Source organism: Fusarium odoratissimum (genome assembly GCF_000260195.1).
Source record: "Fusarium odoratissimum NRRL 54006 unplaced genomic scaffold supercont1.19, whole genome shotgun sequence".
Classification (NCBI taxonomy): Eukaryota; Fungi; Ascomycota; class Sordariomycetes; order Hypocreales; family Nectriaceae; genus Fusarium; species Fusarium odoratissimum.
Genome location: NW_022158704.1, coordinates 123,024 through 146,543, shown reverse-complemented (window position 1 = coordinate 146,543; position 23,520 = coordinate 123,024). Strand labels below are relative to the sequence as shown.

Sequence of the window (23,520 nt, the reverse complement as noted above, 5' to 3'; positions counted from 1 at the left end):
AATAGTTATGGAGAGAGCGAGGTTGGTAGAGATAACAAACAGACAAACAAGCAAGCATCAACCGGAAACGGTCCTCGATAAATATTAATTATCTTTTGGAGGTTTCGAACCAAAGTTAGGCCGTGCCAATGACGCTAGTAGAGACGGCTCCAGTGTCAAAGCGAGCTACCGATGGATCTAAAAAGCCGTGGCCACTCGTATCTTAGACCTCAAAAACAGCCCGGGAGAACGTTCAAGGGTACTTCCTCTCCCTCCGAGTCCCTTTCAATTCAGCGCATGAATTGAATTCGAACGTTACATGCAGGCGTTGGTTGTTCTGCATTCGGGATGCTGCAATACAATCGTCATTCATCACACCCCAGTAGCTATTTCGAGTACACCCGATTCCAAACTCCAATATGCGTATGCAGTTCCTACAGCCCGGAGATGCACAGTACATACTCGGTCAGTTGAACTTTCAGCCCTGGCGCAGCCATCACCTACCTCGTTGTACTGTACTGTAGTTTGCAGACGTAGATACTGGCGCAGAGCGCCAAATGCCGTGGCAAGGCGCTGGGCAGCGCGATCCGGGTATTCATGCTTTGCAATCTGAGAGTTTCTGAGCTCTGCATCAGAAGGAGCTATAACTTCTAGATAGAAAGTTCTTGACAGCAAAGTAGTTTAAGAGTAAAACTTGAAGGTGGTAAACTCTACAAAGATCCTGGAATATCTGGTACCCCTTGTAAGCCAGACCAGTCAGTCAATTGACCGGCTTGCCCAGTCATCCATATCTAGCCGTGCCTCGGGAAGTACAGACTCACAGCACATTTGCCGCGTGAAGTAACAAATCTGCACTGAATAGAGTTGCTGCTGTGCCTTTCGTTACCAGAGTTTTAAGCATAGAGTCTGAGAAGGCGGTCATGAAGTCAATGAGGAAGCTTCCTAATGAACAAGGCCTACGGTGTATAAGGTGTGAAATCAAAGCATCCCACCATCACGAGACAGACGCACGAAGGGTAAAAGAAGGACGACTAACTTTGTACACGTAGGTATCCACCCATCCACGATTGGAGCATCTATGAGCCTCAACTGGCCCAAGGAAACACATTGGATGATGGTCGATACAGCTTGAACCTAGGTCCTAGGATGACGCAGTTGAGGCGAGTGGTGACAGCCTTTCGGGCGTCGAATCCGAGTTTTAATATTTGAGCAATTGGATGAGTTGAGAGGAGGATGATGAGGTGGATAGAAGAGCTTCTTCACAGCCTCAGCCGAGATGCGTTAAGTGGACGTGTCATGAAAACCGAATTTCACATTAAGAAGGAGCTGGTAGGAGTAGCTCTTTATTTAGAGCCAACTTTCCGTGATCACCATACCATTTGCTTTTGCTATCTATACTGCTCGAAATCTCTCTCACTCTTGATACAGTCTGCAAATCTGGCTGTCCCGTCTCTCTTCTTTACTCCGAGCGAACGACGGGAACTTGATGCGCCCCAGGGAACCTAGTCTAGCCTACCTTAGCGCTCCATAACGGCAACGCAAACGCAACTGGAGCCACACCCCCAGGAGCAAAGAACAGGGAAGGTCCAAAGGTCCAAGGTCCCTTGCCAATTCTGATTCAACAAGAGCGTGCACAGTATCACGCACACCGTGCTCCTGCTCTGGGCTGCTCCTGCGTCCTGCGTCGCCCATCCGTCGTCAGGTTCAGGTATCCTTGCCTGGGCCCTTTTTCGGCGCCAACCTTCCTTCTTCCACTGCACTTGCCGCCAGTGCCTCCAACTCTCTTTCTCTTTCACTTTCCTCAAGCGGTTGCTGCTTCGCCTGTATGTTCTGAACGACGATCTGAATTGCTTCATTTTTTCTTCTCTCTATACAAACAGAAGAATATGCCCTCATCGTTTATAGAACGCTCATTTCATTCAATCTAAACATCTCTCCCTCTCTCTAGATTTATCTACCTTACTTATCTCCCCTCCCCCCACCAAAGAGTGACGAACCGCGCCCGCCGCCCACCGAAACCTCCCCGCCATCCATCCTATCGCACTCAACTCTCGCCCAACCTTGTGCCCCGCGACGAAACACTTTCTGCTTCTGCGAGCACGACAGGTCCAAAATCTTCGTCCTTCGACCCTCGCGAATGCGAATCTGAACGATCCGACCTGCCATGGTGATAAACGACTCTGGCATTAGAGTCTCGCGCCCCAATCTCGCCATGACCGCTCCCGCACCGACAACCACCGCCGCCGCTGGCACCGTCGCGCCCTCCACCACTGACGATACTGGTGAGCTATCCCGCCTTCGCCGGCATTGCCCCTCGTGTTTCTGAGCTCGACTCGACCCGCACCGTTGCCGCAACAAGACCTTGGATACAAAACTTCGATTTATACATGCTAACACTCGTAGCATCTACTATCACAGTCAACACAAAAGCGCCTGCTAATAATTTCCCTCCCGCAAAGACGGACAAGCCACGTCCTCACGTCTGCGGCACTTGCCAGCGTTCGTTCGCCCGATTGGAACATCTCAAGCGACACGAACGCTCCCACACCAAGGAGAAACCCTTTGAGTGTCCCGAGTGCTCAAGATGTTTTGCTCGCCGTGACCTTCTGCTGCGTCACCAGCAAAAGCTGCACCAGACTTCGACCCCGTCCTCCCGTCCTCGTAATCGTCGTGAGTCCACAACCGGTGTCGCTCCTGGTCAGAGCCGTGCCCGAAAGAACAGCGTCGCTGGAGCCAACGCAGTTGCCGCTGCCGCTCCGGCTTCAAATGCCTCAAACACCATGCGACCCCGAGCCAACACCCTTGGCCATATCGACACAATGGCTCTCAGTATGGCCACTGCCTCTGCCAATGCCTCCGTGGCTCGTGGGCCTGTTCATGGTCATAGTAGACACCCCAGCCTCGCTGGCTTTCCAGTCCACACCATGGATCCTCTCTATGGTGGCATGTCCGCTGCTATGGGTCAACGAGCTATGCATCCTGGCATCCCTAAGCTGGAAACAGGAGCCTTTAGTAATCTCGACTATGTTAACCCTCTCAGGACGGCCCCGATGTCCTTCAACGAGTTCGATTTCGACACCATGCTCTTTGGGACAGCCACGACAGTAAACCCAAACAATCTCCATTACAGCGACTCACCGCAGGTGATGAATATGGAAAACTCACCCTTTGGGCACTCGATGAACGACATGTCTACGAACCCCCAGTTCGACGACCCCGTTGACTGGTTGACTGGTTTTGAGCAACAGATGTCATTTGCGAACGAAAATGTGATTGATGATGGATCGAGTCCGTCCGCAATCAGCACGACGAGTCAGAGTGGGATTAGCGATGTTATGTTGGATGGGTCGAATCATCCCGCGCCGGCTGGGACCAGTACCATGTGGCCGACATCTGTGATGGCCCCTCCACAGATGCCCACGAACCCTTTTGCGATGGAAATGAATGGCACAGTCTTTCCGGATCTCCTTAGCGGAGCACCGTTATCACCTCAGCCAGCTACTCAAAAGATGAATGACCCTTACTTCTCTACGCCTCCACCCTCGCTGAGCTCATTGAGTCCCTCTGTTGTGACGGGACTCGGCACCCAAAACATTAACCAGACCCTTGGCTTCAACGCCGGCCCGGAGACGCCATCTTCTCTAAATGGGGGCAACCACGGCGCTTCGCCAGTGACCACCATTACAGATGCTACCCGGCATGCCATCGTGAACATCCTGTCCCAGTGCCTACCCTTTGGGGGTCGTAAACATTCTTTTACTTCTCAAGGATCACCCCAGTCGCCACTTTCCCAGTCTGCCGGCAATGCCGTCTCGTCCCAAGCAGCTAATCTGCCCAGTACTCAGGACCTTCAGCGATATGTCGGTGCCTATCTAGCATACTTCCACCCCCATTTGCCTTTTCTTCATCTTCCTACTTTGTCCTTCGATATGCCCATCTCTGCCAATAGTCGTCCAGGTGTAGGTGGTAGTGGTTGTCTGATATTGTCCATGGCCGCTATTGGCGCGCTCTACGAGATGGATACTGTCCAATCCCGAGAGCTGTTTGAAATGGCCAAGAAAATGATCTTTTTTTACCTTGAGGAACGTCGAAAAGCCGATGTCCGAAAAGCAGATATCCGCCGAAGTACCCCAACTGACCATAACAATGACGGCGGCGCTCACACTCCCGTGTGGCTTGTGCAAGCCATGCTTCTAAATGTTGTATATGGCCATAACTGTGGCGACAAGACCGCCAGTGACATCGCTTCGACGCATTGCGCCGCCTTGGTCAGCCTCGCACAAGCAGCTGACCTCTTGCGACCCAATCGCCCCAACGCCTCTGACGGTCAGGATGTTCAGATGAGTGATGACCGAAACTGGAACACGAATCTGGAGCCTGATCAAGCAGAGTGGCTGCGGTGGAAGTCTGGAGAAGAGCGGAAGCGAACTTTATACGCTGTGTTTATACTTTCCAGCCTCTTGGTTTCCGCCTACAACCACACACCTGCGTTGACAAATTCAGAAATTTACCTGGACCTCCCTTGCGATGAAGAGTTATTCTCAGCTGAGACGAGCGCAGTCTTCCACTCACGCGGTGGAGCCGAGGCTGCAAACCACAACCGGATGACATTTCACGATGCATTGGGTGACCTCCTTCATGTCAATGAGAAACAGCATCAATTCTCTTTTGGTGGACAGTTTGACACCGATGGAAGCGACCCGATGAGTGCACCTCTTCGACCCAGCACATTCGGATCTCTGATACTTATCAACGCACTGCACAACTACATCTGGGAAACACGACAAAGACATCACAACAAAATCTGGACAAATGAAGAGACAGAGAAGATGCATCGGCACATCGAGCCTGCCCTGAAGGCGTGGCAGGCGGCCTGGGCAAGCAACCCTCATCACAGTGTAGAACGTCCCAACCCTTTTGGTCAAGGCCCTCTGTCAGCTGACGCGATCCCTCTGCTCGATTTGGCGTATATTCGGCTTTTCGTCAACCTTTCACGCTCAAAAGAGAGGTTTTGGCAAAGGGATTGGGACGGGATGGCTGAGGAGCTTTCTCGGGGAAATGAGATCGTTCAGCATGCTGAGCAATCACCGATCTCGAATTCTGAGTCTGGCAGTGCCGAACCTTCGGATAACTCAATCAATGGCTCAGGATTCGTGGAAACGCCTGCGACACAGACGTCATCGATGGATTTCTCCAATACTACGCTTCCTCTACGGCCAGCATCCTCTAGTATGTCGAGTCACACTACATCTCGCAGGGAAAAGCATCTTCGGAAGGCAGCTTTCTATGCCGCCGACTCCCTCGCCATGTCGGATAAGCTCGGTGTGACCTTTGCCGACTTCACAAGTAGGGAACTTCCTCTTCAGTCTGCCATGTGTGCATTCGACTGCGCCCAGGTTCTTGCAGAGTGGATTGCGACGTTGCAGGATCGTGTTGGCTGCTACTTGGGAATTCTTGGTCAGGATCAAGTCAATCTCTCCGAGGTTCCTGCCATCATGCTTCTGGAGGAAGAAGATGTAAAGCTGCTGGGCAAAGTCCAAGAAGTGCTATCGTCAGCAGAGATGAAGATGAACATGGAGCTTGTCAATGGCATGAACGGCCAGGAAGCTAACCTGGACATGGGTGGGCACAACGGCTACGCTTCCAAGCTACTCCGAATCACTGCATTGATGCTTGATAAGGCTGCAGTGTGGCCAGTGACACGACTCAAAGCTCGATGCCTGGAATCTCATGCAAACTTCATGCGAACACGGGCTGAGAGGTCCATCATGCCCCAGCAAAACGCACACGTATAAGACCAGATGTAGGAAAAGAGCATCTTTACAGTTTTGTTTCCTTCAAACCGAGTATCAGCACTCACGAATCACGTTGAGATGCATGGAAGGACATGAAGCGATATTTGTTTATGATTTACAGCAAACTCGAGCAACGGCTTTACGCATCATGAGATCTTTCATGTGAGCATCGTACACAAAAGTCTATGCTTTGTTTCTACTTGCAAAATTTTGTTTCTGGGCTTTGTTATTCGTATGATCTGTCAGTTTAGCGTCAGGGGCGTTTGGTGGCTGTCTTGTCAGCAGCTCCGATATCGCCACAGTTGGTATTGGAAGCTTGCGTATTATAAGCTTTGCTTGCTTTATCGTGAAGGATTGGTAGGGATTGGCACGAATTGCACATGGTAGTGCCGTGGTCGCACATGGACATGAAGTCGCTGGAAGGACTGGTGATTGAAAGGACACGCAGCGATCGTTGTCGGCTCACACACACGCGTCATAACAACATTCAAACTTCAACAAGGAGAATGTCACCCGAGGGCGAGGTTCACGGAATGTGCTGGAAGCTCTGGGGAGGGAGGCAATAGCGATAAGAAGTACATGCTGGGAAAAGTGGATGTCTCAACGGGTTTGATCGCAGGACTCGTACATGTACCTACGGATGGCTGCCTCTCATGTACCTTACCCAGTTGGCTCTGTAGCCTCGAGATGTTAGAGTAAAATAAAAAGTGTGTATGATTGGATTGTCTGTGTCTTGGTTTGAGTGAGCGAGTAAGTGATATGAGATGAGAGGCTAGCCTGGCCTTTTAAAACAAATTATCACATAAACACTCGTGTAAGAGATTGTCTTGCGAACTGGAAAATTGAAATGAGCCACTTGACTTTTATTGTTGCCTGGGTATGGATATTAGGCAGACATGAAACATTATGGCGATAGCTTGTTTATGAGTGAGTGAGTGAGGTGAGGCATTAGCGTCAACAAGCAGGTCCAATACCGGGGCATTTCTCAGTCGCAGCATCATCTTATTCTCATCTCTTCAACTTCAACTTCAACTTCACACACAGCAACACAAAATGACGGACAAACCAGAAACGAAACTCTCCCCCCCAGAGTTAAACTTCACTTTCGACGAGTCTGTCGCAGAATGGAACGTCAATCACCGCGAGTGGCTGAAAACTCACGACAAAACATGGGACTCGCTCGCAACCGGCGCCCTCGTCTTCGACACCTCCAACCGCATTCTCCTTCTCCAAAGAGCACCAGACGATAGTATGCCTAACAAATGGGAGATTCCAGGCGGTGCTTGTGACGACGAAGACGAAACTGTTCTGTACGGTTGTGTGCGTGAGCTTTGGGAGGAGGCAGGTCTGAGACTGCGACACATTCGACGTGTTATTCCTGATGGGCCAAATGGAAAACCTGGAGCTGTTTTTACGAATAGAACGGGGAAGAGGTTCTTTTGCAAGTTTAGCTTTGAGGTTGATGTTGAGGATACAGCTGAGGTCAAGCTGGATCCGAAGGAGCATCAGGATTATGTTTGGGCGACGGAGGACGAGGTTAAGGGGCAGAAGATGGGGGAGAGGGAGATCCCACTGACGAATGGATTGATGGTGAGGTTGATTGAGAAAGGGTTTGCCATGAGGAGAGACGACAAGGGGCGGTGATGATATGATACGCTGCTCCTCTTTATGTGCTGAAAGGCTCTTGCATTGTTCGGTGATTATGGGATCATATTACTATTAGAGTAAAGTAATAACTCAGTACAATCTTGAAACTCCTTAATACCCATTTTCCTTTATCTCATCCAGCGCCGGATTAGGTATATTTTCCAATCTCCATATGTCATAACCCAAACTCCCATAAAAGAGACCAACCACACCCAATTTAGTCAAGTTCAGATTTGCAAATAATGAGACGTATTCAGGTACTCTTTGAAATTAAATGATAGTCTTGGGAGACAGCCACCTCCCAATGAGAAGAGCTCGGGCTGCAAAGTAGCAAGCTCCTCCAACAGCAGTCATGCCAGTGAAGAGACCAGCCAGAGCTTGAGGGCCCATGTTCTCGAGCATGGCACCACTTGTAGGGAGAGCGATGAGCAGTGCGAAGGCGGTGACAAAGTTCATCATGCCTGGAGCAGTGGTTAGCTACAGTCGAAGTTGACTATAAGAGGGTAGACTCGCCATAATATCGACCATAGTCCTTGGCTTCACATGTTTTGCCCATACAGACTTTTATTCATTAGCCTGTTCATATATCAATGATGCTTAAGGTACCTACCTGGAGTAATGGAGAGAAAAGACCCAGACCCAAATCCCCAGATAGCAGACCAGGCGTACAGAGCAGTGGCTGACCTGGTACCAAACGGAACAAGCAGAGCCCCCATAAAGATGACAGTAAACACCAAAGTAGCAAGTAGAACATTGAAGTGCCCATACTTGTCGCCAATGACTCCGGGAATGATTCGGCCGAATGTGCTCGCCGCCCCAACAATAGAAAGAAGAGTATATCCATTCTCGGCAGTGAAGCCGACCCGAGTAGAAATGGACGGTAGAAGACCCGAGATACTGAAGATGACAAACTCAAACATGAAGATACCGGCTGTAACAAAACAGAATGCGGGTGATTGAAAGGCAGTGAAGTTGAGTGTTGAGCTCTTGGGGGTGGGTTGGCCATTTGTTGATGATTTGTAGATCTTGTTGAAGGCGGTGAAGCAGAGAATGGCGGGGAGGAGAAGACCTGCTGATATAAACGCCATGATTCGCATTGACCATTGCCAGCCGAGATTGGGATACGTTGACCGTAGAATGATAGGGAATATGACAGCGCCGATGGACGATCCTGCAAGTGTAATACCCATCGCGAGACCTCGCTTGCGGACAAACAGCTTTCCCACGATGGCGATGGCTACAACCATTGTCATAGCAGCGCCGATACTCCCGAATACTCCCAGGCAGAGCATGAAGTGCCAGTAGTTGCGACATTCGGCCATGAGGAGAAACATGGCCACATAAAGAACTGCTCCAACAGGACCGATGACATTGGGCCCATGGACATCGACCATCGGACCGACTTGGACGTTCAGAATGAGCGAGAGGAAGAGAAATAGGCCGCTGATCCATCCAACTTCGCCTTCGCTGTAGTCGTGGAGTTGGTTCATGCTTAGATATGTTTGGACTGTACCCAACGAGTTCATGAAGCCTTTTCCTAAGTCAGTCATTGTTCTACTGTTGGAGTGGCCGACTTACCGAATGTAGGTATCAAAGTTAGAAAAGATCCAAGGACGCAGATCCATGCACTGACTGTCTTTTCGACATCTTGTCTCGAGTCTGCGTCAGGTTGTGCTTCAGCGTCTGGGTTGATGTTCGACACTGTGGCTGTGATGGGATCAAGACCGAATGCCGCCCAGTTGGTATTCTCTTGAGAACTATTCCGTTGAACATTTGGCTCCTGTTGTGTTGAATCAACCATGACTTTCATCTTGAATAAAATTCAATTTCCTTTGCCTTATCAAAAAGTGAAGAGTGTCAGATGTAGCATGCATATAAGAATTATACGGAAGTGGTCCCGCCACGTTAAATCTTTTCTCTCTTTTACCAGTCACTTACACAAAACAAACAAGACTAAACTAGCAACTAATTAGGAAAATAGACTGCATCTGGACTCCGCTCATGGCAGTTTCTAGCGTCGAAACCACGCCCTACGGACCTCCTCGACCGGATCGGAACTGGGTACCGATGGAGGGGCACTTGATAAGATCTCATATTACATGCGATTTATGGCTTAAGCGAAAGATGCTCTCATTGTCGGTGAGAACATGGTCAGTGGCGTTGCGGGACCGGAACTTGTGGAGTCGCCGAGTCTTCTGGGGGAAAGGATATGGCAACTTTTGCATGAGGTTGCGTTGCTAAGACTACTGATAGGGTCATTCATTGTGTTGCGGCTTCGGTGTGAGTTACTCCTCTAGTTCTCAGGTGGTGGAGGACGTTTCCATGATGAGTGTAATAAGCTTAAACCCATGCCAAGTCTCATCATCGTATCATTAAATGTTTCATTTATATATAAGCTGCTCAGAGGTGACTCATAGCCAGTTGAACCTCTTGGAGAAGGGTTCCCTTGTCTTGCTTCCCCTCGGTAAGCTATCAGTGATTACGAGGTGAGTTTGTGATACGCACCATCATTGGCACAGCAGCTTAATCGAGACACCGATGTGTTCTTACAAGAGCCTCGAACTTCTCATGATACCGAGTACCAGTCAATACTAGAAACAGTCCTGCCCAAACTTCACCCCTCTTCAACTGAGGTTGCTTTTCTTTATCACCTCCGTGACAATGCCTTATCCTGAGATGAGAGTAGGAGTGAAGAACCACTCAGCCAGGCCAACTGTATTCGGTCCCAAATAGTTGTATCTAATTCATTGGATTGCTGTCGTGCCTCTTCCTCTGCTCCCTCTTAGGCCCCCTCGCTTTAATGAGAGTAACGATCGTAGGCCATTAACTTATACCGAGTCTCCATAATCACCACAAACCTCATTGACGGGGTCACACAAATGGTAACACCATGACAAAGCTTTTCTCGCCCTACTGTACTCGACAGTGACCAACAACAACATCACCAGCAGCAATGCCGCTTTACTTTCATTCTGTGCCTTTAAAACGGGCCAAATCTCAGGGGTAAAGTATACTCTCCTTCTTTTGCACGACTTGACCAATTTCACAGCACATTATAAATTACCGTGACAATGGCCTTGAACACGAATACCCCCGATATCTATAATCTCTTCTCCGAATGTATCGCCCATTTCGATGCAGTTGAAAGTGGGATAAGACATCAACCCGCTACAGTCAAACAGTCCTTGCCTTCGCGAGAAGATGCCTCAAAGCCCGTCAAGACTTTTATAGATGGGGTATAAGTAACGGAGCGAATCGCCATCCAACATCTACGATATCTTTGGACTACAAGCTTCGTAGCCAGGATTATACTAGATCGACAATTCTGTCACAGCTTGGGCACCTGGCCGAGGATCTGGAATCTTGTGAGTAGTAGTATTGATTCAAGATGATCGTACTGATTTAATCATGTAGCTCAAAAGATATGCGATGGGGTGAGTTTGCGGGGTGACGCCAGGTATATATTTGGGAGAGTTGAAAATGTGGTAGCTGAGTTAATACGATTTCTCGGTCGCCTACCAATGGAACTATGGCTTGAGCCCGAGAAATGAGAACTCCATTGATCCATATACACCTATGCATATATAAATAGAAAGGGCTCAAAATAGCTTTCTAATGAGAAAATAAAGTTAGACGTTTTGATACCTTCGGAACGCCAGAGTCGTGTTCGTGCCTCCATATATGCGCCCGATTTATCACTTTAACTTCACCTAGGTAGTCGTATGGATATATTGATAATCAACAACCTCGAACGCTGGTGGACTTGCGATTTTGCAGGATCTTAACCATTCTCTAGGTGCTTTATATATTCTCATGCCAGTCATTGAACCCCTCCTCGTCACTTTATTTGGCTAACGGAGAGTAAGTCTGAGATATGTAGTTGATGGCATAAACGCCTTATCTATGTCTATCTTGAGGCAACACTTAACTAACTGAATACCACTCTCTCAAAGCATTGCTGTTACTTCGTGGGTAGTCATGGACTCGTAATGCTGGTACATGAACCTCCTCTTCTGGCTCATTGTTCTCCTTTGTACCTCTGTCATGGATTTGTCATGTCATGATTATTTCTATAACGCGACATTATAAATGTGGCAGCGCGCTTCATGCTGCTTGTCTGCCCTGTGGGCTTCCTCGATAGCTTCCTCTGCCACGTCGGCCACGGTACCAAGGGGGTCGTCCTCGTCGACCACCGCGACCACGACGACGTGGGGTGGAACTGATGGGGTTCTCTCTGGGTTCCGAGATTTCATTGCTGCCGTGCTTGACACCGTCAGTGGTGTTTGTTCCCGCAGTCACACCATCTTCGCCTTGTGGATCTGTATAATTTGATGATAAGCATGTCGCGCTTCTACCTGGCATGGTAGGTTGCGCTTTTTGTTCAGCGCTTTGTTTGTCGGAGCATCGATCGATGGTGCTATCTTGAACCTTCACCGCCCGGGAAGCTGAAGAAAGCGCTTGGTTGTGCTCGGTGGCAACAGGAATTTGGGATCCTGTACTCGTCTTCATAGGAGGCAGTGTAACTCGACGATGCTTCTTATATCAGATACAATGACCATAACATATTTACTTGTCACTTACTGGAGACATCTGCTTCCCTGTCGACGACAGGAGGAGCTCATTGTCCACGTCGGCTCCATCGGAGCCCTGAGATGCTTGAGATGGTTCGCTCTTCGACTGGGCACGACGAGAATAGTACGGCAGCTTATATTCAAAAGTCTGACTCTCTGCCACGTCTCGTTTCTTCGTCTCCCCTTCAGCTTCATCTCCATCTTTGACCAAAGCTAGAAGAGTCAGTAGAGTACAGGAACTTGGTACATTGTGCTTACGCTCCAAGGCTTTTGCTTCGTCAAATTGTTTCGCTTGTTTTTTTTTCAGAGCACGGCCAACGGCTGCAATAAATGCTCTCCTTCTCTCGCTGGAGTCCGTAGCTGGCGTTGTAGTGTCGCCGCTACTCGTAATGGTTCGACCCTCCTATGGCCGGCCAGTCACGGCTGTCGTCTTCAAAGTCTTCTCATCTTGTTCGGCAACCTCGTCAGACCACTGTCGGCTCGTTTGTGAGCTTACATTTATCAGTCCGTCTTGAGCGGCAGAGCTGGTCGATGCCTCAGAAGTCCTAGTCTCCATGGATTTCCTGATCTTGGCCAACCTGCGAGGAGTAAATGTAGCGGCAACTGGATTCAACCGGGTTCCCTGCAAGTAAAGGTTAGAATCACCAAAGACTATTTATCTTCGGCTGAAACTACCTCTTGCTTGCGACCTTGGGTAACGGTATCATCCTCTGCGCTGGCTCTGGCTTCAGATGACTTCGGTTGTTCGTTGGTTGCTGTTGTCGGCTTGTTGACTTTTGATAGTTCGGTTCTGGTCTGCTCTGAGGATAGGTCGTTAACAAATCCTGCTTGGCCAGCCGAGACATCAGCGTCTTCCTCCTTGGTTCGCACAAAGACCTGCTTTGACCAGAGATCGGCGTATCTCCCACCAGCCACGATTAATTCGTCATGGTTCCCCTGCTCAAGTATCTCGCCATTTTCAACTACAATAATCCGGTCTGCGTTCATAATCGTTGAAAGACGGTGGCTTTGTGAATTAGCATAATCTGAAAGACACTGACATGCGATAAACTTACGCGACGATGAACGTGGTTCGGCCCTGGCACAGCCTCTTGAAAGATATCTGAATCTGTTGTTCTGTATCCGTGTCAACCGCACTGGTGGCTTCATCGAGCAGAACAATGTCCGGCTTCTTCAACATTGCTCGAGCAATTGCAATTCGCTGAAGCTCACCGCCAGACAGTTTCCTACATAAGTCAGCGTAGAATTCTATAGTAATATCCAAGGTTCGCTTACACGCCGCGCTCTCCAACCCGTGTCTTGTATCCTGTTAAAGTTAGCAATTGTTTGATAGGTAACTCAGAGCTGTTCCCATACCATGGGTGAAGCCTTTGATCTTATCATGAATGCAAGCGGCTTGACATGCTTCAAACACTTCCTCATCGGTCGCGGTTATCCTTCCATATCGTACATTGTTCATAATCGTGTCGTCAAACAGAATTGGATTCTGAGGAACGACTCCAATTCGATCGCGAAGACTAGTTAGTTGTGTTAGTGCTAAGTGTTAAGTGACCATTAGTTAGGATAAGGTCTTACCTGAACAGATCAACATCTCGTATGTCTTGACCATCGATGCAAATACGGCCATCGCCCACATCGTAAAACCGATCAAGGAGTTTGATGAGTGTAGATTTTCCTGCTCCTGTGGCGCCTACGAAAGCGACTGTCTGGCCAGCAGGAACATGGAAGCTGACATTCTTGATGATGCCCTTCTTCTTGTCATAACTGAAAGAAACTCGTTCAAAATCGACCTCCCCAGCTACGAACTTCAACGGTCTAGCTCCCTTCTGATTTTCAACTGATGGCTGAGTTCTCATGATGTCCAGCAGGCGCTCGGCATCGATGAAATCATCGCTGACGTTCTTTCCCAACTTCGCAAAGAACTGAAGCGGTGATGTCAATTGCGCCCAATACATCAAAAGCATTGCAAATTGTCCAGATGTTGCGTGACCTGCTCTGATACGGTATACTGCCAGAAATGCGCTCGCGAGAAGACCAGATGTCAGGACCAGGGTTTGAAATCCGATTGAGATATACCACCCAAGCACATATTGCTGCTCTCTAAGCCAACGATTTGTGACTGCATTGGCGTGTCGATTGTCTTCGTAACCGATCTGATTGAATGCGCTAACTGTCTGCCACCCAAGGAAGCCAGACTGGCGCACATAGTGTTCTTCATATAGTGCATTGACACGATTGCGGCTTGCAGTTTTGGAGTTAGCAACAAGTTTGCTGGCAATAAGAAGGAAGAAGACACCGGTAGCCACGGTAATAAGTCCTTCGTAGGGGCCAAAGGTGATAGAAAGGTAGACAATAGCCACCCCCATATCAATGAGCATGGGCACAGCATAGAGCAAGACATTCTCAATAACATTGGAAACCGCACTGCCCCCATAGATCGCCATCATCATATCTGATGAGCTTTTTGAGTCGTGGAAATCTGCTGAAAGATGCATCATGTGCGAGTAGGCTGCTCGTGTCAATGCGTCGTGGGAATAGTACTTAACAGGAACCCAGAGCCATTGACGCACAAGCTCGATACCCGACTCAGAAGCAGCTAAGCGGAGGGCAGCAAATACAAGAACCGAAACCCACGGATTGCTGTTACCGAAACCATTCAGGCTGTCCATGATAATGCCTGTCTGGCGAGGGATGAGTAGGTGAAGAGCATTGGATGCGAACAGGCATAGGCACACGGCCGCAGCACGAAGTTGCAGGCCAATATTACCGACAGGCCAGACGTATGGAAAAAGAATCTTGTCATGAGTCAGCGCAATGACCCTTACACAGTTACAAGCAGTGGTATTAGTTGGGAGCTCAGTTGGTGAATATGTGCAAGTATTCTTCACTTACCTTGAAGCCTTTGGCGTACTCAAACCAGTTCCCACCTTCCTCGAGCCTCTTCTTCATAGCCTCTTTGGCCTCTCTCTCTCGGCGTTCCCAACTATACTCCGGAGCCTCTTCTTCTTCTTCTTCTTCTTCCTCGGCCTGGAGTGTCGATCCATATCCAGATTCCCGACTAGTCGGACTATCAGGTGATGTAGTTGTAACTTTGGGTAACAATGGTTCCTGCTCTTCATCGGATTTCAATTTTACAGAAAAGCCAGCAGCGAACAAACTAGCGAGTGATATGAAAGACAGGCAACGAATGCTGATGCTAACGCTTGCAAGGATGCTGAAGATATCGAATGGGGAGAACAATCCCGAAATAGCAGACAGTACAGTGATTGCAATATCAAAAGACAGGCCAAGCGACCAAGACCCGATGAAAGGATAGAAGGGGCCCTCTTCAGTGTCGAGGCAGCGACTGAGTTGGATCCCGAACGCCAGAATGCAAGCCAGATGTCCAATGATGATGTGATCTTCTGTTGGCCCAGTTCTGTGAGAGGACCGCCCGAGCCCCAAGCAGCAACAACTGGGTAGTGTATGTCAGGATGCACAAGAGGTAGAAGACGAGTGTCAACCGTCGGTTGGGACATTTCTTCTTTCGCTCATCTTTGTCAGGAGAGTGTACTGTACAGGCCGAAACGAGTGAGGCGAAGAAAAAGTAGATGAAAACGATAGCTGGGTACAAGTAGTACAGGATCACCAAGGCGGTTTCCGCGGGTGAGTTGGCCGCCATAGTGGCTAAGTTTGGATCGAGCATCTGCATCGATCAGGAAGATGAAGCTCTGAAGATTCCAGATAAAGTCGACTGAAACAATGAGCGGGATTCCAATTAAGTGGCGAAGCTGGCAACTTGAGAGCAAGATAAGGTATGCAGGAAGCGGCCAAGAAAGAGTGTATGAAGTACCCTTGGGGGGAAAGCGAATGACAAGAAATGGGGAAAAGGGTAACCTCTCGATCCGCCGTAGCAAAGATTGCACTCACCGGTCGTAACCGTGGTGTAATACTGATAGCGGGAACCGGCGTTGAAGGAGAATTTGAGGATGCAGAAGTTCAGTTTAAGGCCAAGAGTTGAGTATCACAAAAATGCGGTGGGACGTAACAAACGGGATCTCTCCTGCGCGTTTGCGTTCGCACTGGGCTGCTTCTTTCCTTCCTCGAGTTACCTGAACAAGGTACAATCAATTAGGCAAGTCAGCTGCTTGCGATTACCAAAATGTCTTGGTCTGTCTGGTATGCGGGAAGGTGCGATGCGCGGTCGGATATTCCAGGTTGGCCTGTTCCGTCCCGTCTGTGGCTCGGGTAGTACAAGACACTTTAACCTCAGGTGAGGTGAGGTAGTCGTCAGCGGTGAAAAAGTCTTCTTCCTCACGCGCTCATTCAATCGTCGGTAAATCTGAAGCGAAATCCGACCAATTCTTTCGGTGACAACGTACGATGAGGCATGTATTTCCAATGCTTTCCTTGCAATCAATTGAGTCACGAGGACACAATGGTGATGTCTGCTTTCGACAAGGGGATGTGGATGATAGGCGCTTTGCTCTGACGAGCTTGACGATTTTTACTTCGCCTAAAACCTCCCCCGACTGATGCGCTTGTTATTGAAGCCCGGCCTCAAGAGAAACTTCAGAGCGGCATCTAACAGCACTGGTGCCTCGATATTTGTTGAAGAGGCCCAGTGGATGTTTATTGCTGAGGCGTCGAGGAATTTTCACGCCGTGAGGTAATGAATACCTTATATGATGATGCCTGTCAGAGTGTCTGCTAAATTTGGGAAGTCGAGGGCAACTCCAATTCGATTTTTCGCGGAACTGAGAAGCTTTTCGAATGCCGACTTGCAGGTAAAGAGTTTGAAAGAAGGAATCCTAGCGTTTGCAGAATCGTCCAGCTTGAAATATATTCAGGGCAAAATTCGATGTGGCTCAACTTCTCAAAGGGGCATACTTCCTTAACTTGCGACAAGGGTACATTAGTCGTTACGAAGCTATCCTTATGGGCCATACCCACTCCAGTCTGGCCATCTTCACCGGCTCGTGCGCCTTGCAAAGGCTGATTGGTGTATAGCCAGTCTTCAACGACTTGGGATCGCCTCGCGGAATGGAACCCCTGGTTTACGGTCAGCAGCGATGTTACAAGGGAACGTGATGCTGTCACCGCTGAATTACCGACCGCTGGGGAGATCTCCAACAACCCGCATTGCCCCCCTGCTACAGCCCCAGTCCTAGCTGAGGCTCAACCCAGGCTCAAGATGCACTACAACAACTTGGTCATGTGTCTGCGGATTTCTCTATAACCTCCTGCCAATTCATACCGCCGGACCCGGGCTCAGAGCGTTGCGCACTTTCTTGTCTAGCCGTATCACTGCCGCAACATCTTAGCTTTCTCCGGAGCTATGCGATTGCACTGCGAGACCTCAAGTATCGTACCATGCTTTGTCTGTGTCGAGCCGGACCAAATCAAAACAGATGGATCTGAATTCACAACACTGCAACCATCTGTTCTGCGACTACATGCAGACAACACTGATCACTAAAAGTCTGTTCGTCATTTCAGGCACCCCAGTGGTAGAAATTGGGTGGACATGGAATTCATTTTGTATTCATCCGACTTAGTTAAGCTTGGCGTTGAGCATTTTCCATCAGCCCATTATCCTCAGCCCTGCTCTCCAACGATATTGACATGAATCTCCTCATTCAATACAATTACGTGCAGGTTCAAGGTGGCGATTGAGAATTTGGCCCATCAACCTAGTGGGTCACTCCGATGCCATCACCACATTCGGCATGCTCTAATGCAGACGTTCGATTAGCTGCAGGGGAAACATGAGATCTGGGATCACCCCACACTCTTCGATCTGGAACAACAGCGATCCACCTCGTATTTAGGCATTTGACACGCTCACAACGCTCTAATCTGTGAAAACTCCAATGAAGCTCGGAACTTAGTGGGACACGTCTGCATCACCTAATAGCCATTGCCTCATTTACCATGAGTTCAGCAAGCAATGGATATACTACGACGGTGTACACTGAAGGAGGATGAGTGCCTCGGGCCATTGAGCTTTGAAAACATAAGAGGATAAGCACGACAAGCAGATCACGGCCAGCTGGTTCGGCTGTTAAGTAAGAGCTCACCCCTCTTTGCATTTCGATGAGAAACCAGTTGATCTTAACTTCTGGATTGCTGGATAATATAAAAACATATTGGCTAACCTCCCTTGATACAGAACGCTCACAACATGTCACTCTCAAGCCAAAAACGCCTTCACCCATGCTCGTATATACAAAATAGCTTTTGCCTCAGTCCGCTTTCGAAAATCTCAATCAAGCTACAAGATCGTAATGCCCAACGCGGCGGTACAGGATCATAGCCTCGTTACTAAAATCCCCATGAAGGATTCCAACTGATAACATCCACATGCTGGGGTGGAGGTCCCATACCGACATATACCTCGGATTCGGGATGATGAAGTGGTGTCATGCTGGTGAGCGGTTGACTATGCAGCTGGATTGACCCTTTGTTGTAAGGGTTCATTGGCATCTCGAAGATTTCCTCTCCAACCTCTGATGATGAGGCATGACCTGTTTGGAAAGGCTGTGACCAGGCTGGCGAGACTCCTTCAAACTCCGGAGTAGGCACACCCAGGGATTCAGTGGGGCTGGTGCCGCTATGGCATGAACCTCGACGATATGGGCTCATGGGGTCATTGTCGGGCTGGAAGGCCGATGAACAAGAAAGCAGGCCATCAACTGTCTTCTTGGCTTCATTGGCGATATATTTCTGAATCAGTACACAGTTGCAGTCTGTGTGTTGCAGCAATTGCGTTTTCAGGTGATATATCTCAGCTGTCAATGAGTCAAAGCATGAGGAAAGATATCGGTTCTGGTCTTCCATGGCTTGTTCCTGGGAAGCAAGGGCAGATGCTTCGTCTCGTTTCCGAAGACGACACTTGGTCGCGGCTATCCTGTTGCGTTCAAGAATACGTCGACGTCGAGGGTCCTTAGGAAGGTCGTCCTCATCAAGCTCAATCTCCTGATGAAACTTCCCCGACTCCTTGGCTCCTCCTTTGGGCTTGCGGCCGCGCTTCTTCTGCTTTGGGGAACTGGGCACAGCTCTGGGGCCACTATCTTCTTTGGGGGTGATGATGCTTAACTGGGACGGTTTTCGATTTCGAGCCCGACGGGCAGGCTTTTGCTCGATCTCGCTACTTGGCAATGTAGCCAAAGAAGGAAAAGGGCCATTGGGTGCATTGGATGCTGGGTTATACTGGAATGGTGCTTGCATAAAGCCAAGTGCCAGTTCTTGTGGGCGAGGAGAACCACCTATGGCCTCTTCAAAGAAGGAAGGGTCTTGAACTTGTGCAGGGACAGGCTGGTATCCCATGTTTCCTCGACATGTGGGCGATGGTGTTCTAGTACAATATGGAGAAGGGGTCATGATATATCCTGGTGATGGGGTTGCGGTCATAATGTTCATGGGATTTCCAAATGGAGGTTCCATATGGTGAGGATAAGAGTGTACAAAGGCAGCCATTGGAGTCTTGTAGTCTGTCCGGTCGAACAGATTGCAGTTGATTCTTATATCGGGCTGCTCGGCAGAGTTGAGACGGAAACGTCAAAGGTCGAAATAAGAGTTGAATGGTTGGTCAGTCTTTGGTCAATTGGATTTAGCTGCTGATACAGCAAGGCAAAGAACAATACTTTGTTTTCCGAATTGACATAAAGAGATCAAAGAGGAGGGGAATAAGGGAATGGCGACTGAAGGACGGGGGGGTGTTCACTCAATATATGATAGGTATAATCCGAACGTCTTTACTCTAGGTCTTACGAAACAGTACGTTGTACTCAACACTCCTCCAGGGAACCAGGTCCATCAAATATGCACGGCAGCTCTCACCCCAGTGCAGCCACATTATACCAGCACACCTGATTAGTGCTCAAGCAGAGGACGGCATAATCCAGGCAAGGCCGTGAGGGGAAAATAGACTTTCGATCAAAGTGGAAGAGCTTTAGACAACGCCTTCCATTGCTGCTGCGGCATGCTAGGGCCAACAACAAGCCCCTCAAGCCCTCAGATGCCTTCCATCTTATTGGTCCGGACTCCTCTCGGATGGTACTCTTAGTCCATGTCTCCTCAGAGATGCCGAGTCTGCAACAGCTTCCTACAGGTCTGGAGAATGTGCATTGACTTGGACGCCCTCGCGTAATAACACATCAATCAAGTCTCATGGCTAACGGGGGACACATGTTGTGATGTGCCTAAGACTCTTGTCATCCGTCGCATTTCGTCCGGAATTGAATGGGCTTCGAACTAAGTACGGAAGTCTGCAAACCGTTGTACCTGGAAGCAGGCACGGTGGCGTTTAAATTCCCATACTCCTGGAAGAGATGCTAGTATTTCCTTCAGACGACACTTGGCCAGGTCTCAATAGTTTCGGCCACCATCAGAAGCCACATTATCTGCATATTCTGGACCTGGTAAACCCATTTCAAATTGAAAGGGAAAACATCAAAGGTTCAAGTCTTGATGTGGCAATACCTATTCTCCAGCTGGTGTGGCACTTATCAAACTGAGAGGAAACGGTGAATTCCGAGGGTTGTTCTAACATCTGTTTAAAGAAGCGGCTGGCCCAGCGTCGTAAGCCAATTGCCGAGTATGATTGATCTAGACTCATTCACGCCAACAAGCCTAAAAGACGATCGCTGCTTATGCAATACTTTCATGGCGATAGTCGAAGGATGTTCGCATTGCATAGCAAGCCGACAGCGGCCGAGCCCAAGCGGCCTGGATGTTAGGTCACGACAACTCGGCCGAAGACTCACGAACGAAAGCAACACTACATCGGAAAGAAAGCTTGATCCTTGGCAAGCTACATGGACCCCAGGCCCGGCCCATGTCTTCCTGCATCCGAGATGGGCGAACTTTGGGGCTAGACAAGGGACTAAGCTCAGGCCAAACTGATCAGGAACTTCAATACTAGCAGGATATGAACAGATCTTCTTAGCTCATCCTGAGCAACGAACCAGTGGGTGAGATGATCAATAAGCTTTCCGACGGCAGCGATGAACTAAAGCATCAGATTGAAGGTAAGTTAAGACATGTTCGGCATGGCGCAAAATAAGCCTGTGGCTCAGTTACGTGCAATGATTGATGTGAGACTTGATGAAGCATCTGCGGGGTTGGTATCGTCAAGCTGATGGGGTCGAAGATAGCATTACAGCTGAATGTCCACCAGGTGCGGGTGTATAAACGATTAGATACCAGTCGACAGCACAATTTGGTCCCTGATGCAACTGACGTTGCTTGGGCATATCTGCAAGGGCTGTACTCAGTACTGCCGATCCTGATAACTGACTGCTTCGTGCATTGGAGCCTCGATGCCAGATTTCATGGGTGGCTAGTGATCCTGAATTTCGATAAGCTCGCTTCCCAATTGATCATGAATGTGTTTGGGCAGTTCATTACGGTACTGGCGCCACCGTCCGCCTAGCAGCAAGGTGCATGCATAACGAGGATCAAGGTTGATCGTTGGTGGCGCTTTTGGCGCTTTTGGCGCTCTTGAGTCGAGACCTTGTGTCCTCAGTGAGCCACAGTATTCAAGGTTTGCCGAGTTCCTGGAAACCGTGTGACCGTTGAACCTCTGCTACAGCTCCTCGACCCCCGTTTCACTTTATCGACAAAGCCTTGCATGTCTCTCTCCATTTGGCCAACAGATTCCTGGCAGACAACAACGCACGCACGCCTTATGAGCCTTTGAAGCTCGGACACTGGGCAGGACTTTACATACAGGAATGGAACAGTCAAGAGAAAGATGCCAGGTCTCGAGAAGAAACGAGTGAATGCGATCAAGAGGCAACTCATTCGTTTTCTGGTGGCTCTTGCATTTCAGGTAGCCACAAGTTAAGATGGGCTGACCACACCCATATTTTACGAAGTAAGCGAGTGCAACATCATCAAGCTTTTCCCATTGAATGAACGAAGTTCTCCTCGGAAATTGGTCTGCTTTTGCCTTGGTTTGCTAAGGCGCAGCTCTGCAGTCTCTGTTTCCTGCGCTATTGTTCGATACTGTGTATGCAATACCAGACCTTCGCGGTAAGTACTTTACACTGAGATGAAGCATTCATAATAGGCTAACCGGGCTCCTGGCTCAAAGCCCACTTCGTATTCCCGGATCGACAGGCGCCCGCAAAGATTTCCATCCTAGGATGGATGTTGTTTTGCTCCGCAAGTGGAGAGAAATCTTTCTTCAGAACATCACAAACTGTGATCGGAGGGCGCCGACGGAGAGAGTTGACTGGCAACCCAAGGTTGAAGAGCCGCTAATTACACTTTAGTCTCAGCTAATCATGGGAAACTAAGCCAAGAGCATCAATTTCCTTAGCTTGGCCAGCAACCACCATCGAGCGAACTGTACACTGGAGGATACGGCTATGTGATGCCGCTTCAGCGATCCCTCCATCAGCTACGAATACTGCGCTACAGATATTGGCTCTGCCACTGTCGGGCATAAGCTCCTGCTCCCCAACCCCGCTCCAGGATGCAACGTCAAGCCAGGCTGAGTTGACGGGGAAATGATCCGCAATGCATCGGAGAGGCAATCGACAACGGTTTAGTTAAACCTACAGTAGTAGTCTGCAACTCTTGGAGAAGACAAAGTTCGCAAGCCCATCTGCCTGTGCACAACAACACCCCGTGGCATCCACGCTATGTGGCTGTTCTGGACATGAAACCGACCCTGGATTGCACCTAGCAATAGTTCCAGGGGACCGGACTGGAACTGGTTCAAAGCCAAGATCATACGTATCGTTATTGCAACATCCCACCGCACGGTTATTCTCCGTAGGGCTGGTATGGATTACCTGGTGGGTCCGAGTTTCCCGGCCGGGAGAACTCCTCAAGGTAGGGAGCCCGTAAACCGTTCATCATAAGGATAATATTGTGACGAATTCTTCAGGTGAGGGGGCTTTTCTTCGTAGCCTCTTCTGCAGACATAAGCGATTTCTTACCATGCTGCCATCCCAAGGGTTCCGACCATTGCATCTCCACAGCTGTGTCCAGTCAGCTTGCATCTGCTAGAGAAACGTGTCCTCTCTTTCCATGAATTTCTAGCTAAGCTTTGTGGATTGATCAAGACCCTAGTTTATTAAGGAGCGTTGAGCTATCTCAGAGGGATATTCCCGAGAGTGTGGAGAGAGACAACAAGACTTGCACTTCTGGATGTGCGCACGGATCTCGTGCTTGAGGCAGACAGGGTGTGAACCTCGAAATTCTCTCCCATTGTGCCATCCACAGTTCGAGACGTTCCTGAAGAGGGTGGTTCCTGGCTGTCTCTACGGACAGGGGATTGGCGCAACGACAACCCCTCCTCGACAAGGTTTTGATGGACTGGTGAGTGTTGTGCTAACCACCGTGCCCTGGTAGTAAAATGGCACCTGTCATCTCTTGCGTGGACTCGATGTCTTTGACATCACACCCTCAGGAAATCGATTATTGGCGAGAGGCTAGAGGCTGCACTGTTAGATGCACATGCAGCTCGCGCCACAGGACGATGAGAGGCGTGATCTGATCACCAACCATCTTCTTAGCCTGGACGCTGTTTTGGG

The 23,520-nt window shown here is 49.2% G+C and overlaps 6 protein-coding genes across 8 annotated transcripts; 2 read left to right on the top strand and 4 right to left on the bottom strand.

The window, feature by feature from the left end:
* Window positions 1-1,717: 1,717 nt before the first annotated feature.
* Window positions 1,718-6,566, top strand: FOIG_10667 (zinc finger protein ADR1; the record flags this gene model as incomplete). 2 transcript variants are annotated; one of them, XM_031211051.1, is made up of 2 exons in its annotated part: window positions 1,718-2,261; window positions 2,383-6,566. In XM_031211051.1, the coding sequence occupies exons 1-2, from the start codon at window positions 2,144-2,146 to the stop codon at window positions 5,772-5,774; spliced, it is 3,510 nt and encodes a 1,169-aa protein (XP_031058984.1). In that variant the 5' UTR covers window positions 1,718-2,143. The 2 variants fall into 2 exon arrangements, with proteins under 2 accessions (XP_031058984.1, XP_031058985.1); XM_031211052.1 differs by having other exon boundaries at window positions 1,721-2,261; window positions 2,398-5,774.
* Window positions 6,567-6,629: 63 nt separating this feature from the next.
* FOIG_10665 (uncharacterized protein) lies at window positions 6,630-9,344 on the bottom strand (the record flags this gene model as incomplete). Of its 2 annotated transcripts, XM_031211048.1 has the most annotated exons (4): window positions 6,630-7,882; window positions 7,935-7,982; window positions 8,032-8,952; window positions 9,000-9,344. In XM_031211048.1, 4 exons carry the CDS (start codon window positions 9,229-9,231, stop codon window positions 7,692-7,694), a joined length of 1,392 nt encoding a protein of 463 aa, XP_031058981.1. In that variant the 3' UTR covers window positions 6,630-7,691. The 2 variants fall into 2 exon arrangements, with proteins under 2 accessions (XP_031058981.1, XP_031058982.1); XM_031211049.1 differs by having other exon boundaries at window positions 7,468-7,882; window positions 7,935-8,952; window positions 9,000-9,231.
* FOIG_10666 (uncharacterized protein) lies at window positions 6,828-7,418 on the top strand (the record flags this gene model as incomplete). Its single annotated transcript, XM_031211050.1, has 1 exon — window positions 6,828-7,418. The coding sequence occupies one exon, from the start codon at window positions 6,828-6,830 to the stop codon at window positions 7,416-7,418; it is 591 nt and encodes a 196-aa protein (XP_031058983.1).
* Window positions 9,345-11,525: 2,181 nt separating the features above from the next.
* FOIG_10664 (uncharacterized protein) lies at window positions 11,526-14,941 on the bottom strand (the record flags this gene model as incomplete). Its single annotated transcript, XM_031211047.1, has 10 exons — window positions 11,526-11,954; window positions 12,003-12,205; window positions 12,251-12,395; window positions 12,489-12,614; window positions 12,668-12,998; window positions 13,048-13,218; window positions 13,268-13,298; window positions 13,349-13,509; window positions 13,568-14,787; window positions 14,885-14,941. The coding sequence occupies 10 exons, from the start codon at window positions 14,939-14,941 to the stop codon at window positions 11,526-11,528; spliced, it is 2,874 nt and encodes a 957-aa protein (XP_031058980.1).
* Window positions 14,942-15,123: 182 nt separating this feature from the next.
* On the bottom strand, window positions 15,124-15,510 carry FOIG_10663 (uncharacterized protein; the record flags this gene model as incomplete). The annotated part of the gene is made up of 1 exon (XM_031211046.1): window positions 15,124-15,510. One exon carries the CDS (start codon window positions 15,508-15,510, stop codon window positions 15,124-15,126), a length of 387 nt encoding a protein of 128 aa, XP_031058979.1.
* Window positions 15,511-17,650: 2,140 nt separating this feature from the next.
* On the bottom strand, window positions 17,651-20,901 carry FOIG_10662 (uncharacterized protein). Its single transcript, XM_031211045.1, has one exon. The coding sequence runs from the start codon at window positions 19,448-19,450 to the stop codon at window positions 18,296-18,298; it is 1,155 nt and encodes a 384-aa protein (XP_031058978.1). The 5' UTR covers window positions 19,451-20,901; the 3' UTR covers window positions 17,651-18,295.
* Window positions 20,902-23,520: the final 2,619 nt, after the last annotated feature.

Excerpts from the sequence above, each read along its gene's own strand:
- FOIG_10662 (XM_031211045.1), bottom strand. The coding sequence starts at position 19,450 with ATGGCTGCCTTTGTACACTCTTATCCTCACCATATGGAACCTCCATTT.